General features: G+C 42.1%; 2 protein-coding genes and 1 long non-coding RNA gene across 5 annotated transcripts; 2 read left to right on the forward strand and 1 right to left on the reverse strand.

The window, feature by feature from the left end:
* Positions 1-3383: 3383 nt before the first annotated feature.
* LOC133661878 (uncharacterized) lies at positions 3384-7552 on the reverse strand. 2 transcript variants are annotated; one of them, XR_009828033.1, is made up of 4 exons: positions 6588-7552; positions 4700-4882; positions 4532-4636; positions 3384-4158 (listed from the first exon to the last, which is right to left on the reverse strand). It is a non-coding gene; the product is annotated as an uncharacterized LOC133661878 (long non-coding RNA). The 2 variants fall into 2 exon arrangements; XR_009828032.1 differs by having other exon boundaries at positions 4700-7550.
* mogat3a (monoacylglycerol O-acyltransferase 3a) lies at positions 7297-12358 on the forward strand. Its single transcript, XM_062065419.1, has 9 exons — positions 7297-7580; positions 9177-9355; positions 9421-9481; positions 9553-9696; positions 9853-9983; positions 10050-10093; positions 10166-10256; positions 11909-12017; positions 12116-12358. Exons 1-9 carry the CDS (start codon positions 7490-7492, stop codon positions 12268-12270), a joined length of 1005 nt encoding a protein of 334 aa, XP_061921403.1. The 5' UTR covers positions 7297-7489; the 3' UTR covers positions 12271-12358.
* Positions 12359-12706: 348 nt separating this feature from the next.
* LOC133662771 (TSC22 domain family protein 4-like) lies at positions 12707-16946 on the forward strand. 2 transcript variants are annotated; one of them, XM_062066908.1, is made up of 6 exons: positions 12707-12981; positions 13814-13888; positions 13952-14427; positions 14492-14619; positions 15681-15732; positions 15840-16946. In XM_062066908.1, exons 2-6 carry the CDS (start codon positions 13831-13833, stop codon positions 16053-16055), a joined length of 930 nt encoding a protein of 309 aa, XP_061922892.1. In that variant the 5' UTR covers positions 12707-12981; positions 13814-13830; the 3' UTR covers positions 16056-16946. The 2 variants fall into 2 exon arrangements, with proteins under 2 accessions (XP_061922892.1, XP_061922891.1); XM_062066907.1 differs by having other exon boundaries at positions 12709-12981; positions 13814-14427; positions 15840-16944.
* Positions 16947-17271: the final 325 nt, after the last annotated feature.

A 17271-nucleotide genomic window follows, 5' to 3' on the forward strand; every position in this document is an offset into this window, starting at 1 on the left:
CGGTGGGATAAAAGAAAAGTAAGGATCTCAATGAAGCCTGAAGTCACGCAGAGACTGTCATGCTTAAAGGCCTACTGAAAAAAAAAAGTCTTATTTAAACGGGGATTGCAGATCCATTCTATGTGTCATACATGATCATTTCGCAATATTGCCATATTTTTGCTGAAAGGATTTAGTAGAGAACATCGAGGGCAGCACGGTGGCAGAGGGGTTAGTGCGTCTGCCTCACAATACGAAGGTCCTGAGTAGTCGTGAGTTCAATCCCGGCCTCTGGATCTTTCTGTGTGGAGTTTGCATGTTCTCCCCGTGACTGCGTGGGTTCCCTCCGGGTACTCCGGCTTCCTCCCACCTCCAAAAACATGCACCTGGGGATAGGCTGATTGGCAACACTAAATTGGCCCTAGTGTGTGACTGTGAGTGTGAATGTTGTCTGTCTATCTGTGTTGGCCCTGCGATGAGTTGGCGACTTGTCCAGGGTGTACCCCGCCTTCCGCCCGATTGTAGCTGAGATGGGCTCCAGCGCCCCCCGCGACCCCGAAGGGAATAAGCGGTAGAAAATGGATGGATGGATGGACATCGACGATATATTTCGCAACTTTTGGTCGCTGATAAAAAAAGTCTTGCCTGTACCGGAAGTAGCGTGACTTCGCAGGTTGAAGGGCGCCTCACATTTCCCCATTGTTTACACCAGCAGCGAGAGCAATTCGGACAGAGAAAGCGACGATTACCCCATTAATTTGAGCGAGGATGAAAGATTCGTGGATGAGGAACGTGAGAGTGAAGGATTACAGTGCAGTGCAGGACGTATCTTTTTTCGCTGTGACCGTAACTTAGGTACAAGGGCTCATTGGATTCCACACTTTGTCCTTTTTCTATTGTGAATCACGGATTTGTATTTTAAACCACCTCGGATACTATATCCTCTTGAAAATGAGAGCAGAGAACGCGAAATGGACATTCACAGTGACTTTTATCTCCACGACAATACATCGGCGAAGCACTTTAGCTACGGAGCTAACGTGATAGCATCGTGCTTAACTGCATATAGAAACAGACGAAATAAGCCCCTGACTGGAAGGATAGACAGAAGATAAACAATACTACCAAACTCTGGACCTGTAATCACACGGTTAATGCTGAACCGCCTGGCGAAGCCAAGCAATGCTGTTGCTAACGACGCCATTGAAGCTAACTTAGCTACGGGACCTCAACAGAGCTATGCTAAAAACATTAGCTCTCCACCTACGCCAGCTCTCATCTGCTCATCAACACCCGTGCTCACCTGCGTTCCAGCGATTGACGGCGCGACAAAGGACTTCACCCGATCATCGATGCGGTCGGCGGCTAGCGTCGGATAGCGCGTCTGCTATCAAACTCAAAGTCCTCCTGGTTGTGTTGCTGCAGCCAGCCGCTAATACACAGATCCCACCTACAGCTTTCTTCTTTGCAGTCTCCATTGTTCATTAAACAAATTGCAAAAGATTCACCAACACAGATGTCCAGAATACTGTGGAATTTTGCAATGAAAACAGAGCTGTTTGTATTGGGATACAATGGTGTACCAATACTTCCGCTTCAACCATTGACGTCACGCGCAAACGTCATCATACCTAGACGTTTTCAGCCGGAAGTTTCCCGGGAAATTTAAAATTGCACTTTATAAGTTAACCCGGCCGTATTGGCATGTGTTGCAATGTTAAGATTTCATCATTGATATATAAACTATCAGACTGCGTGGTCGGTAGTAGTGGGTTTCAGTAGGCCTTTAATGATAGCGACGATTGTGATCCCAGATGGAGAAGGTAGCAAGAGCCGGTACAAGGTATTTAATATCAACAAAGACATAAACACTAATGCACTTGTGCAGCGAGGTGCACGACAAACAAACACAGCATTTGGGAATGCACACAAAAAAAACCTTAGACTAGGCGGGAACTAACTTACTTCGAAGCCTCAAACCAGCGAACTGCTTCAACAGCATACATTCGTACAACAATCCCCCAACCAAGACCGCAGCACCAGCTCGACTTAAAGTACCGGAAGAGTGGAAAAACAAGTTGACTTTATATGCTTAATTGTGTTTGTTGGTTTTGTATGTATCCATTAAACCATATCCAACTGTATTTACAGTCCGAAAAGTATTTGAAAATCTCGTCTTAACATCACAAAATACCACAAATTCAGTTTTGAATATCCCTCTACGAACTTCTTCGGTAATTTCTGTAGATTGACATCACTGGACATTGACATATTTACATATTGTGACCTGAATATTAACCAAATATTAGCAATGTTATTATAAGCGCTAATGCAGACAAACTATTTTTTGGCGGCGGATTGATAACACACAGCTCAGTAGCCCACTGCTGCTTTACTGTGAGCTGTCTGCGATGTCCTGCTGCCCCCACAAAGTTATTCTAGATTACAAATCATGCCTCTTATCTGGGTATTAGTAGGATTTAGCCATAGATCAAGAAGTTGTTCGTCTGTGACATTCAATGTATACCTGGAGATGGAGACAAACACACAACCGAAGACAGTGTCTGCAGGGAGACTTTTCCTTGTTAACCCTTTGTGTGCATCATGATTAATTCTTCATATAAACGGGAAGATATGAACATCCTATCAGTCATCAAAGTAAGAGCAGACATTGTGCAGTAAGCTATCGTTTTATTATGTTAGTAGTTTGTATTTCTTGTTTAGCACCTATAAATACTGCTACATGATGCTTAGTGTTTCACTGAAGCTGAATCTGTTTAGCAGAACTTCTAAAACTTGTAGCTTATCCTCATTATGTTAAGGATCAACGATATAAGTTAATGGTTCATCATTTTTTCCGAAAGAGTAAGTCCTGATACCAATTTCCTTGACTCAGCCACACACAAAGAAGTTGTAGACCTCCATGCTCTTCCAAGTTACCATCTGTTTTGTCGTGTAGAATGACATCTGGAGCACAATACTTCGATATGTTTGGGTATGCGACCAATGTATAATCCTTGATATTACTTGACAAATCTTTTTTGATAAACTATAGTGCTCTATTCCATTGCATAGTGTGAGTTTTTGCTTGTATCTGATTTCTGCAGGAAGATTTGAGCTTCTTTTGTACCCAGATAGTTGCGCTGCTTAATGTACAACAGCCATCTTGGCTTGGTTGACCACCACTGGAAGAAGTCACATGTCAAAATACAAACAATTGCCAGGACTTTTTCCAGAGTAAAAGCAACAGATCTGTTTTGAAACCTATTGTGTTTTTTTCTGGCTTCACCTCGTGGTTTAGTAGAGTCATTATGGTAAATGTATTTAAAAAACTAAGTTTTATTTTTTTTGAAAGAGACATGCATAGATACATTTAGTATTTATACGAAGAACATTATGCGTTATAATGGGAGCCAATGGGGTCAAACAGTCCCTGCAGGGGTGAGTGTATAGTCAGTATTTCATTCACTAATAATCCTGCATGTAATGTATTTCAAAAAATGTAACTTGTTAAAAACTATGTGGCAACATTTCAGCCTGTTAACGCAATAATTGTTTAAATACTGAAAAAATTAAATGCTTAATAAGGACCATTTGGGTTAAATCTAAACATTTTTCCATCCATCTATCCATTTTCTACCACTTGTCCCTTTTGGGGTCGCGGGGGGTGCTGGATTTTTGTGGACCTGAAAATGGTCTTTGTATTCCATTTGGGCCTGGCACTGCTGTTTATTCCGAATGTTCTTCTGGTCTTGTTGGTCCATTTGAGGTTGGCACTGATGTTTGATGTTTGGATTAAGAATTTGTTGCGCTGAATGCAATTGGACATGACAGGGTTGTTTTTTCTGGTTCTGGATGAGGACTTTGAGCTGTGGCTTTATTTGTATTTGTTGTTGCTTCTTTGTGTCTTGATGTAGATCTTGTTGAACGTGGCTCTACTGAAGATCCATCTGTGCTTGGAACTGTTGTTTCTTTTGGCTAGGGATCTGGTTGTGAATCTGGTTTTGATGTATTTCCAGTGTCGTCCCCTGAGGACAAGCTCTAGGTCCAGACATCACTGACAGACCTCCTTTCCTGGTACAGTCTGTACCAGTGCATGGACTCCTAGTTGTCTCCAGACGGCTTCTTTCTCCGCTGACAACCATTGATGATGCTGGACTTTCTTGTGTGCTACAGTGACTAAAACAAAACAATGATGAGACACCCACTAGAATAAACAAGAACCAAAACAAATACCACTGACAGCAATTATTTAAGAGCACATCTGTCAAGGGAGGCTTTAGTTTTAGGCTTTAGTCCATTTTTCGGTTTACACTCTCAGACGGAACAACGGACTTTAAGACAAACAGTGTAAGTCAAACAACATTAACATTGAACAACCTTCAACGGTAATTCAAGGTGATTTCATTAATATGAAACATGCTGATAATTGGTGATTTTGACCAAATACTCGAATAAAATGTATGACATGACAATTATATGATGTGTCTCGGCATCTCTGCAAATTTAAACCACTTGCGTATGTTGCAGCGTCACACTTGTCTAAACTCACGCTCTGGTCGACGATGAAAGTCCTCAAAATCATGCCCTTGATACTTCTTTTCACCTCTTGACTGGACCAATTTGTTCTTCAGGTTTTCTTCTTCCGTTGTTGTGGCTGACAAATGAGAAAAGCACATTAAAATAGGAATACCTGCAGCACATCACAATTCACAGCTACCTGGTTTAGTGCTCAGCCCTACGTTGTCCCAGTCCTTCCTCAGGAGGTGATAGAGTCAGTGGTCCTGGCAGCAGTCTCCCAGTCACCATCTTGAAGGCTTTCTCCAATGGCGATCTCGCAAACAGCCTTTGGCGTCGTCGTCACTCCTAAGAGGGAGCTCATCATCAGCTCCACTGATGACAGCTGCTAGGAAGTCATGGTTAATGCCAGGTTGAGTCATCTTGATTTCACTGCAGCTCTCAGAGGCTCCCCCGCAAATAGGCAAGAGGCGAAATGCCTCAGCCTGGACCCTGCATTGCCTCCATGGAGGCTCCGTCTCATATTTGGAAGCTCCAAACTTTTCCAATATAAATGGAGGAAAATGGTCAACTTCTTGCAAGTCACAGCTTCCAGTACTTGTTTGATCAGAGTTTGCGTCCTTTGTGGGGTCACAGTTTATCTCTACAATTCGGTGACTTGGATCTTTGGAGGGGTCAAAGGCCTGTTTCCTGCGACAACAGGCCTGGTGCTTCCGGAGATCAGCACGCAAGAAAAAACCAACGCAGAGTGGGCACAGAAGGTAGTTCCTGGCCACCACATCCTGTGAGGGCTGAGGCCACAGGACAGTCTCTACACGGCCCTGTCTGATTACCTGATGGACATAAAAGTCAGCACTTTGGCAGCTGGTAAGTTGGCACACAGGAAATCAAACAGGAAATAAGCCTCAATATTGTGCAGGTAGTTGCCTCTACTGCGCAGCTGCTTCAACAGCGGGTGGCGTTCTTTGGAGCCAGTCGGCAGCACGCTGGAAGCCACAACTTGCTTTTCATTTGCATGTTACCTGAACAGGTGGTGAGCAATCTTCACTTGTGGTCGGCGACAGAACACGCAGTAATGTTTCTTATCCCATCGCTGCTACCCACCACTCCACGTCCTCTCCACCGTCACGCCTACCTTCTCCTCTTGGGCATGTCTCTTTCCCTTCTGAAGCCTTCTCTTCTCCTTTGGGCCGCAACAATTTATTCTCTGACCCCGCCTCCCTTCAGTGGCAGTGGGTCGTCAGACGGCCATCAGGTTTTGTCCTTTCTTTGCTTGAAGAAATCTTGGTCCTTGCAGCGACCTCTTTGTTGTTCTTGGTGGTCGCCAGGGAAACTACAGCCCTGCGTTCAAACATACCTGTGCTCTAATTAATGTATGTGTGTACTGCAGTGGCCGATAAGAGGAAATGCGCAACAAAAGTACAACTGCTCCAAACTTATAACAAGAAGTTATACAAAAACAGAAACCCTCAACCACAATAAAACAATTGCAACAGGAAAATATTGCACATCACGCAACTGCTGCAAGATCCAAAATAAATGCAATAGAAAAATGCTGCAAATGACAAAAACATATACTTTATGAGATAAATGCTGTTTATGAAACAGAACGGAAGTCTTTGTCTGGGTCTCATTCTAAGGCTAACAGTAGCTATTAAAATTGGCTGCAGCCAAGTATTGACCAAACTGTTTTAATGACAGACATTCCTCTGGTCTGGTGCCCCTAGTAGCCTGGCACACTTCCATTTTTTTCCGGTCAACTTGCAGTATTTCTCTCATGCAGTTGTTTTTTAGGTTTGTGTTTGATCTTGCTGCATTATGTCATTGCAATGTGTTTAACTTGCAGCATTTCCTTGTTGCGTGACTTTCATGTTTGGATCATTTCTGTGTTCAAGCGTTTGGCCATTGCTGCACATTTGCAAATGTAGTGCTCACTCAGCCAAACGAGCAAGGACATTACCTTTAAAATGTTAATGATTTTTTCTTTGAACGTTTAAAAGGTTATTACATGTGCATACTTTAAAAGTTGTTTTAAGTCTACCAACTGTATTAAGCTGTTTAAACAATAGACAATTAATAATTTTCCACACCTTATCCTGCTGAAGGTGATGGTGAGTTGGAGCCTATCCCAGCTGACTTTGTACACCATGTTTGTCTACAGGTTATATATTGACATACCATTCCCATCAATGGCGATAAGCCTTCAATTAACCCAGTGCTTCTCAAATATTTACTGTTACGCCACCCTGGAAAAAGAAAATATTTCGTGCCCCACCCACTATCCACCGTGACAATAAATGGCAAAATGTGTCTCTAAAAGTATTATAACTATACCTCTGCATAACATCGTAAGCTTATTATCATTAAAGGAAACAACACTTCGGTATTTCCTCGTCTGCCACCGTGGTTACAGTGAAGCAAAGTACGACAAACGCTTCATCGTATTCTGGTACAGCTAAAAAACACAAACAAAAAAACATATTCCCTGAAGTCGTTTCTGTATGCTGTTTTCTTCGTCATCTTGCTAGCCTCAAACGAGCAGTGTCAGTGTTATACTCGGGCGCCATCTGGCGCTACAAAACCAAACTGCGCGTAAATCTGTTGAACACTTGTACACGGGCGTACAAGTTTGTACAGTTTTGAAAGTGTACCCTAACATAAACAATAACCAAGTCACTTTAATATATTTGCTAAAAGTCAGACATCAGTTGTTTTCCCTTTTTCCGCCTTACTGGCGTTGAGGTCACTTCCTGTTGCTAACATGTGACTTTCACGTCTTTTTCTTCATCGGTGCGCCCACGTGAACGCGCGCCCCTTAAAAGCTATGATAGGCCGACGCTGTCCCACCCACGAGCGTCGCGTACGCGCGTCTTGCGAAAAGCCGAGCCTGTTTACAAAAGTTTGTTAGCCAGAATCCCCGAGATTTTGGACTTTGGGGCATTGTGCAACGGAGCTGAAGGACGACAAAGAGCCAACTAAGTTTGGGGCCACAATGATCCGCTTTGCTCCTCTCAATGTCCCACTGAGGAGACGCCTACAGACCGCCGCCGTGTTGCAGTGGATCTTCTCCTTCCTGGGCTTAGGTAACCAACCTGTCTGTCTCATACTTGCCAACCTTGAGACCTCCGAATTCCAAGTGCCCCTGGCTACAGCCCGCAGATCGAGGAGGGGCTAAACGTTTATCCCATGGGTTCACCCCCGCTGCAGTCAGGTTACTCGATCGAGGAGGGGCTTAAATTTTCCCTAAATGTGGGCTGGTCTAAACGTTTTATTGTACATTATAAACTAATGTATGGATAGACAAACAAGTCGATCATTAAAATATTCATGCAAGTAACAGCCAATCAGCATTCAACCGTCAAACTCAGTGCAGTGTAGTGCAGTCCGGGGTGGACTGCAGCATGGAGGAGAAAGTGATTGTTGCCGTTTGCAACATGGGTTAAACGTTTAGCCCCTCCTCGATCTGCGGGCTGCAGCCAGGGGTTACTCCCGAATTCGGGAGATTGGGGGGGGGTTTAGGTGGGCGGGGTTAAGGGGGCGGGGGTATATTTATTGCTAGAATTCACTGAAATTCAAGTATTTCTTATATATATCCATCCATCCATTTGCTACCGCTTATTCCCTTCAGGGTCGCGGGGGGTGCTGGAGCCTATCTCAGCTACAATCGGGCGAAAGGCAGGGTACACCCTGGACAAGTCGCCACCTCATCGCGGTCTTATATATATGTATATATATATAAATACTTGACTTTCAGTGAATTCTTGCTATATATATATATATATATATATATATATATATATATATATATATATATATATATATATATATATATATATATATATATATATATATATATATATATATGTCTTAATTAGATTATCCAACAAAAAAACAAAAACAAAAATAGTGCTCGATACCGTATCAGGAGATTTTCTCCTGATGATTGAGGGAAACCCCTCATGAAACAGGCCTGTAGAGATGAAATAGTCTTGTGATTTTTCCCACACATACATATATATATATATATATATATATATATATATATATATATATATATATATATATATATATATATATATATATATATATATATATATATATATATATATATATATATATATATATATATATATATATATAAAAATACTTGAATTTCAGTGTTCATTTATTTACACATATACACACACATAACACTCCTCTACTCATTGTTGTATTTGAAAGTGCAATGATTTGCAGCCAGTAGCACAGCCTTTAAAGGAGCATAGGTATGGGCAGCATCTGTGAAATTTAAATTTGCAGGAAAGGAGTGAGTTTAGGGTTGAATTGTCCATCCTCGTTCTATTCTCTGTCACTATCTTTCTAACCATGCTGAACAGGGTCCCTCTCTGATGATGCATTACTGTGTGGCACGCACAAAAGTGGCACGCTGTTTATATGGAGGAAAAGCGGACGTGACGACAGGCTGTTCTCACTCAGGTCCGCATGGACCTTTTAAGGCACGCCCCAAATATTGTTGTCCGGCTGGAAATCGGGAGAAATTCAGGAGAATGGTTGTCCCGGGAGATTTTCGGGAGAGGCACTGAAATTCGGGAGTCTCCCGGAAAATTCGGGAGGGTTGGCAAGTATGGTATGTCTTCCCCAGAACATGTCTACCGACACCCTACCTGTGTGTCCCTCAGCCCAGTGCTGTCTTGCTGCCTTTGTCCTCCTGGCTGTCTCCTCTTGGTGGACGGCGGCTTTGCTCTACGCCGGTTGGCTGTGGCTGGACTGGGACACGCCCAGTCGTGGGGGTCGGAGGTCCCAGTGGGCCAGGAGTTGGAGCGTGTGGGATCATTTCAGAGACTACTTTCCAGTAAAGGTGGTTTCATTTGCATGAACCAGTCAAGGTGATTCGCAGACTTGACAAGTCTTGTGTGTCTTCAGCTGGTGAAAACGGTCGACCTGGACCCGAACAAGAACTACATCTTTGGATTTCATCCGCACGGTGAGACGCGCGCCTGTCTGTCTACCTGTCTTTTGTCTCGCCCGTCTCACTCCATAGCTTGTTCACGCTAGGTGTGCTGGTCGCCGGCGCATTCTCTAACTTCTGCACCGAGTCCACGGACTTCTCCAGTCTCTTTCCAGGACTCAAGTCTCACCTGCTGATGCTGCCCTTTTGGTTCCGGGTACCCTTCTTTAGAGATTACATCATGAGCGGAGGTACACACCTGTCTGTCTGCTTGTTCCTTCATATGCTTCTTGTTGGACATTGGGACCCATCTTGATTGGCTCTCTGATGTGGTGCAGTTGCTTCATTTTTTTCCAGCAGTTGAAGCGCAGACAAGAAGAACAATGTGGCACGTGTCTGTCCCTCAGGTCTGGTATCAAGTTCTAAGTCCAGTCTTTCCTACCTGCTGAGTCGCGCTCAAGGAGGAAACGTCGCCGTCATTGCAGTGGGCGGAGCACCAGAGTCCCTGGATGCTCGGCCGGGAGCTTTTAAGCTACAAGTGAGACAAAACGTAAATTATTGTTTGTTTGTTCCCTTCAATAAAGTTTTTTGTTTTTTTTTACAGGTGAAAAATAGAAAGGGCTTTATCAAAATGGCGCTGAGACATGGGTGGGTGACCGGAATGTGGGCAGGGCAAATCCACAACAGCTCCCTGACACGCTTGTTTTTGTGTCCACACAGAGCTCAGCTGGTTCCCGTCTTCTCTTTTGGAGAGAATGAGCTTTTTGATCAGATTGAGAACCCGTCCGGTTCTCCTCTACGGAAGATGCAGGTGTTTGATTGCTTTTCATTGCGACAAGTTTAAGTGATTTTATACAATGAAATCAACAACACATCATGTAGACGCAGGGCTTTTCAACTGGCGGCCTCGGGGCCAAATGTGGGCGGGAATGAGTTCAATTCACTTGGGGATAAACATTTTTGCAGCAAATTTCCTAAAACACTAGATTGCTCCTGTTTTTTTATACAGGAACTATGATTAGTGTAAGACTTTTGAACTGACCTGGGGGGCCACCCATTGAATAGCCCAAATGATTAAAAAAAAAAGAGAGGCCCTAAAATGGAACTTTGAGCAACACCACTAGTATAACTAAGGAAGTTAAACAAATGACTACTGACTGCATCTGAAGTAAACAAGCTACAGCAACACCTCGGTTACATGAATCACATTACACAAAAATGTGTTACTTCCAAAAAGGAGAGGACTTAAAGGGGTGCCTCGAGGAACGCCTCAGTTATGAAAATCATAAGTTCAGACCCCAGGGTTGTATGTTTACTAGCAAGGTTAAAATGTCAATGCAATGCCAAAGTTTTGGTCCAAGTGGTCCAGATTCCTCTATGCAACAGGAACACTTTTTTGGAATTTGCTGACAAGGGGTCGCCAGTTGAAAATCCCTGACGTGAACATATCGACAGATCCTTGCATTGACATTTTAATCTAAAACAACTCTTTAAAATTATTTTTAATCATATTTATTATTTTATATTGTTTTTATATTGGTTTATATGTATTTATTTTTGTTTTTATTCAGTCATTGGTGGAGCTAAGGATAATATTTGAATATTGTTTTTAATATTGTTGTGCAACACTTTGGAAACATTTTGTTGTTTAAATGTGCTATATAAATAAAGTGGATTGCCATCCATCCATCCATTTTCGGATTGGATTAAAGACCAGTGTCTACTATGGTGGACACTTTTATTCTGCACAGAAATGTGTAGTTGATAAAAGAAATGGACAAAAACAAATGTCCACTGCACAGGATGCTGGTTCTCAAAATACTAATAAGATTAGTAGTGAAGTAAATCCCCAGTCCTTAGAGTTCTAAAAATGTGACCCCTAGAACAATTTAGTAGCCATGATGTAGACCATAAATCTCTGATCCACCGTGGTCTTCCTATTGCTGAAAATAGCTTAATTGGTTCTATGACAGAGCTCTTAACTCAAACTCGATCTTAAAATCATCTTCCATTTAAATTAATTTAATTGGTGCTTGCCCATCCCCTAAAAACAGCACAATTTAAAAAAATCAATTGAGTGTACTACAAACTATATGGAGTGGACTTCTGTGCTATCTCCTTCTCTGTCAAACACACCATCAGCAGCTTTTTCCATTGTTTTATGAATAAATGTCCACCGTTTAAATATTTGGTCATTCTTGGCAGACGTTGGACTCATTCTGCTTCAGTGAGCTGCAGAATGACGACTTTGTTGCATCTTGTTGTGGCTTGTCATTCTTCATTATGCGCGTAGCGACTAGAACATGCATTAACAAGCATTATTGCGATAGGGCAATACTATTCAGATCTCTGTTGTCAGCCAAATGTATATTGTCTTTTTCTATGCCTACGAGGAGCACCATAGTTGTTGCATCGTGTAAACTTGTGGCCTGAGTGTGATGTCAGTCTGTTGTTCTGTGACAGGACCGTCTGCAAAGAATTGTGGGAGTCGCGTTGCCTCTGTTCCACGCCAGAGGAGTTTTCCAGTACAGCTTTGGACTGATGCCATACAGGAAGTCCATCCTGACAGTCGGTACGATCTACAACTCATTTTTGCAGCTGGGCCTGTAGAAACAAACGGCCAAGCGGGTAGCATGTGTTCCCCCACGCCACTCAAGTGTCTCTTTGCAGTGGGAACACCCATCTGTGTCGCACACAGTCCCAATCCAAGCAGCGAAGACATCGAGTCTCTTCATAAAGTTTACCTGGAGCGCCTGAGTGAGCTGTTCGAGGGACACAAACACAAGTACGGGGTGCAGGAAGACCAACACCTGACGTTCATTTGACTTTCTCCTTGCTAAGCAGATATATAGGAGATGCTTTGGTATTCGGACTGTGCTATTCTTTCTGTTCAATAAAATGAGAAACGCTTGATTGACAAGTGATCTTTCCAAATCAGTGGCACGGGTGGGTGGCAGAATTGTGTGGATGGTGTCAGTCCAGTAGAATACTTGCAAAGAGTTAAAGAAAATATTTAAAAAATCACCTTATTCAACTTATTTAACAAATAAAGCCTTACGGAGGAATGTGCTTCATCTTAGTGGTGTAGGTACCATGCATGCACCAACTCTGGCTGCTGAACTGACCCACGTAAGCAACAGACGGAAGTGTCAACTTTAGCAGTAGGAAATTAAACTAACACTAAACTTTTAGGCCTGGGAGGCTCCCTGTGACGCGCGTGCGCAGTGGCCGTGCGAGCTCTTCCCACAGCAAAGAATCGACCCATTGTGACAACAGCGCAGGACGCGCGCGCAGCTGTTTACATAAAGTGTACTAGCGTCCCATGACGTCACGCATCCAGAGAATGGCATTTAACAGCATTGTCGACAAACGAGACGAAGACAATTGTGATTCATTTCGGTCATCATCCGACCTAACGGGAGCAGTTTTCTGCTCCTTCTTTCGGTACACATGAAGTTTTTTGTGCACGCTGTGCTCAGAAGAAACGTGGACGGAAACAGGAAGTTATAGGCAACAATTCTAAAGACGTCGAACAGGTGAGACAAGAACTAGTCCGACACATCTCAAGCTAAAAAAAATAACTCAGCAAACATGTTGGAAAAAAGCGATTTGAAGCCTTTTTAGTCCACTTCAATGATACAAGAATACAAGTTATCAAATTTCCAAACTTAACTCATCAGTGCTTAATAAAGACTAGTTATTATATCATGTCAATAGCTGTGTTGTATATCCATCCATCATATCTTTATATCATATATTGTATCATCACATCAGTGCAGTATCACCGTATATCATCATATGTCTATGTCGTATTATTCATCCATCCATCCAGTTCATGCCATTATTGTCAGCATTTAGTATATGCAGTATAATGCATATATCATTCATATTATTTATGGTAATCATCTTGTGTTTGCACACTTCTCGTATTTATAACATTTTATAGTTAAGAGCATATAGACTTGGCCTATTATGTACTGTACTCACACTATGGACGCCTATTATGTATACTGTACCAATACTATATCTACTGTACTTACACTATGTACTATGTGGGCCTACTGTATATAATGCACTTACACTACACAGTACAACACAATATATAATGTACCTACATTATCCAGTACACTATATATTATGTACTTACATTATAAACGGTATTCTCTACTTATACGCCAGTGGTTTCTTGAACTTTTTTTACCAAGTACCACCTAATAAAAAACTTGTATGTAGCCATACATCCACTGCAGAGGACATTAATGTTGGAACAAACTTTGTAATAACACCACTTTTTTAGTTCGTGGAGGCAAAATGAGACCCTTGAGCCTTAAATTCATTGAATTTATTTTTCCATATGTGTGCGCTCAGAGAGCGAGTGCTAGGCGATGAACTGTGAAAGGAAGAGGAGCGGCTTCCAGATCACCAGTGTGACTTCAGACTCAGGTCATACCTTGAAATCCGGCCAACCAGCTCCTGGCATGATCCTGACTGTTATCCAATCAACAGTCACCTCCAGCAGTCCAGGGGGGAGCACTTCCCAGCCCACCACACCCTCCCTGAAGAGGAAATACATATCCCATGATGCCTTAGTGCAGGGTAGCTCATCATCCAGGTTCAGGCTGGTGCGGTTAGCAGGAGGTGGTCCTAGCAGCCGAGGACACGGCGACACATATCGGCGTGGCCGATGGATGTGCACAGACTTGGCGGAGCATCTGCAAGGGGCGAGGTTGAAGCCAGTTGTGGACAGCATTAGACATGCCCACTCGCTAGAGTCGCTGGAGTCAATTAGTCGGGAATCAGGAAGAGGAGGAGTCCATTTACAACGCCGGCAAGTCAGAGGCGGGGAGGGTGTGGGGCTATTGGTGCACGATGGGCCGGCTCTAATCAAGGTCCAACTTCCGGAAGATAATATTTCAGAGTCAACCCCCTCTCCTCCGCAGCGTGTACAAAACCTCCTTCCTCCATTACAACTCTCCAATCAGGTGAGGACCCAAGTATGACCAACAATTGCCATTGTGATGTTTGCACTCAGTCTTGTTGTCTCAGTCTGTCCTAAGGTTGTCTCGCTCTCAGCCAAGCTCGCCTCCTGCTGGAACCTTCCATCTGACGCCCATTCAGGCTCCAGCAGCCTTTGATCTCGACCAGAGCATCTTCAGCCTGTCGACAGACATCAGGTAATTTGTGCTGGTCTTGAGACCCCACAGCTTCTCTCAAAACACTTGCAGTCATTTAACCTGTTTTCAGTCCATCAACTTAATGAGGCGTTCAGACAATTACAGTGTAACCTATTTATTTCTACATTTAAAAACACTTCATTGTGGTCTACATCAGCGGTTGTCAAACTTTTTTCACCAAGTACCACCCCAGAAAACACTTGGCTCTCTAAGTACAACCAAATAATTTAAATATTTAATTAATATTATTGCACTGCCATTCTGTGCTTTTGTCTGATTATAATTGTGATGAAAAAATGCAATGATCTTGAAATTTTTAAGAATGAACATACATATGACCAATACTGCCCCAGTAAATACTTGGTATTGGATCAATAGCAAAATTTGTAGTATCGCCCAAAACTAATGTAAAATATCCAAACAACCGAAGAACAAGTGCCCAGTACATTATAACAGAACTGTAGATGGATCATAGAAAATAATACAAATGGAAATTACTCAAAATGTTACAATGTATGTCAGCAGCCAAATTTAGTGCCTTTGTAACTTGTTTTAAAAAGGTTCTATTTTTATTCATACGCCAAATAATATATTGTGATGTATACCGCTATCGCAAGAGGCTGTATTTCATATCACTGTATTGATTTTAGCCCATTATGCCCATCCCTATACTGACAAATTTCATTGTACAAAAGTGTAATTTCTTCAATGTTTCCCCATGAAAAGATATCAAAATATTTTCAGAAATGTGAGGGACGTACTGACTTTTGGAAAGTACGGTATAATAAAGTACATTTAATGGTATATATAATAAAGCACATTTATATGTACAAATAATAAAAGTATATCTAGAAGTTAGAGCTTGATAGGTTCTGTGTCAGAGCTCTTAACTCAAAACACTTGTATGTCAAATCAACACGCTTTTTAAAAATAAAAACAACTTTGACATAAGTATTGAATGGAAAAGCATTCAGTGAGAAAAACATTTTTTTGCGAATTATGCTGTGACATTTGCTATGCCAAGTGTTTTTTGTCACTATCACAGCTGATTTGTTTTCCAGTAGTTGCAGCAGTAGTGTGGTTGCCATTGACAACAAGATTCAACAGGCAATGGTGAGTAGTCTTAAATAAGTCTTATCTATCAGAAGGTTAGACGAAAACAAGCTCGTTTGAGCAGTAGACACAAACCCAACGCACTCGTAACCTTTGTTCTCATTCAGGACCTGGTGAAGAGTCACCTGATGCTGGCCGTGCGGGAGGAAGTGGAACTTATGAGGGAGCAAATCAAAGAGTTGCAAGAGAAGAACCAGCACCTGGAGGCAGAGAACCACATTCTGCGTACAAACACGCACGCACACTTGGACCCCGTCACCACGCTAACAGGCAAACAAGATGGACAGATGGACAATCTTCCTTCTAACGAGGGGACGCTATAGGGACTTCACAACTACAAGACCGCGGAAGTTTCTGTCAAATAAACAACAGCAATTAATTTAATTGATCTCTGACAATTTTGGGGCCAGAAAACGTTGAACTTTACTTACTCTGAAGTAAGTAAGTAACTCCAGGGAAAAAATAAATTTTCTTGGCAATGTCAGAAATAGAGAATGCTTATCATCTTAAAGTGGTTTGATGCTAAAATGGTTCGAATCATGTTGGAAGGAGTAGCGCATACAAAAAAACGATGCAGAATATTATCTAAAGGATTTTGGTGCCAAATAGTCAGCATTCACGCAATGATTACAGAAACGTCTTTTTCCTATATTAGGTTATTATAAATACTAATCTTGTGGCAGCACAGTGGTAACTAGTACCTATCTCCCAAAACACAAGTTAGCCTCATCCATGTGTTAGTTTTGGGTCTTCACCCCATTAACTGTGGACCAAAAATTTACTAAAGGAGGCCTGTCCTTCTTAGGACAGTGGTTCCACCTAAGAAAACACTTGGGCTCTCCAAGTATGGTCAACGTTAAAATACAGTAGCATAAAAACAAGGCAGAGGTTTTATTTAACAAAGAACATGTGGTAGAAAATAGATGGATATACACTACCGTTCAAAAGTTTGGGGTCACATTGAAATGTCCTTATTTTTGAAGGAAGAGCACTGTACTTTTCAATGAAGATAACTTTAAACTAGTCTTAACTTTAAAGAAATACACTCTATACATTGCTAATGTGGTAAATGACTATTCTAGCTGCAAATGTCTGGTTTTTGGTGCAATATCTACATAGGTGTATAGAGGCCCATTTCCAGCAACTATCACTCCAGTGTTCTAATGGTACAATGTGTTTGCTCATTGGCTCAGAAGGCTAATTGATGATTAGAAAACCCTTGTGCAATCATGTTCACACATCTGAAAACAGTTTAGCTCGTTACAGAAGCTACAAAACTGACCTTCCTTTGAGCAGATTGAGTTTCTGGAGCATCACATTTGTGGGGTCAATTAAACGCTCAAAATGGCCAGAAAAAGAGAACTTTCATCTGAAACTCCACAGTCTATTCTTGTTCTTAGAAATGAAGGCTATTCCACAAAATTGTTTGGGTGACCCCAAACTTTTGAACGGTAGTGTATGTTTATGTGTATTTAATATTTTTGGCCACTGCAAAATTACAAATAGTTTGAACAGTAACACTGTGTTTAAATAGTTAAG

The sequence above is a fragment of the Entelurus aequoreus genome, linkage group LG12, assembly GCF_033978785.1.
Source record: "Entelurus aequoreus isolate RoL-2023_Sb linkage group LG12, RoL_Eaeq_v1.1, whole genome shotgun sequence".
Classification (NCBI taxonomy): Eukaryota; Metazoa; Chordata; class Actinopteri; order Syngnathiformes; family Syngnathidae; genus Entelurus; species Entelurus aequoreus.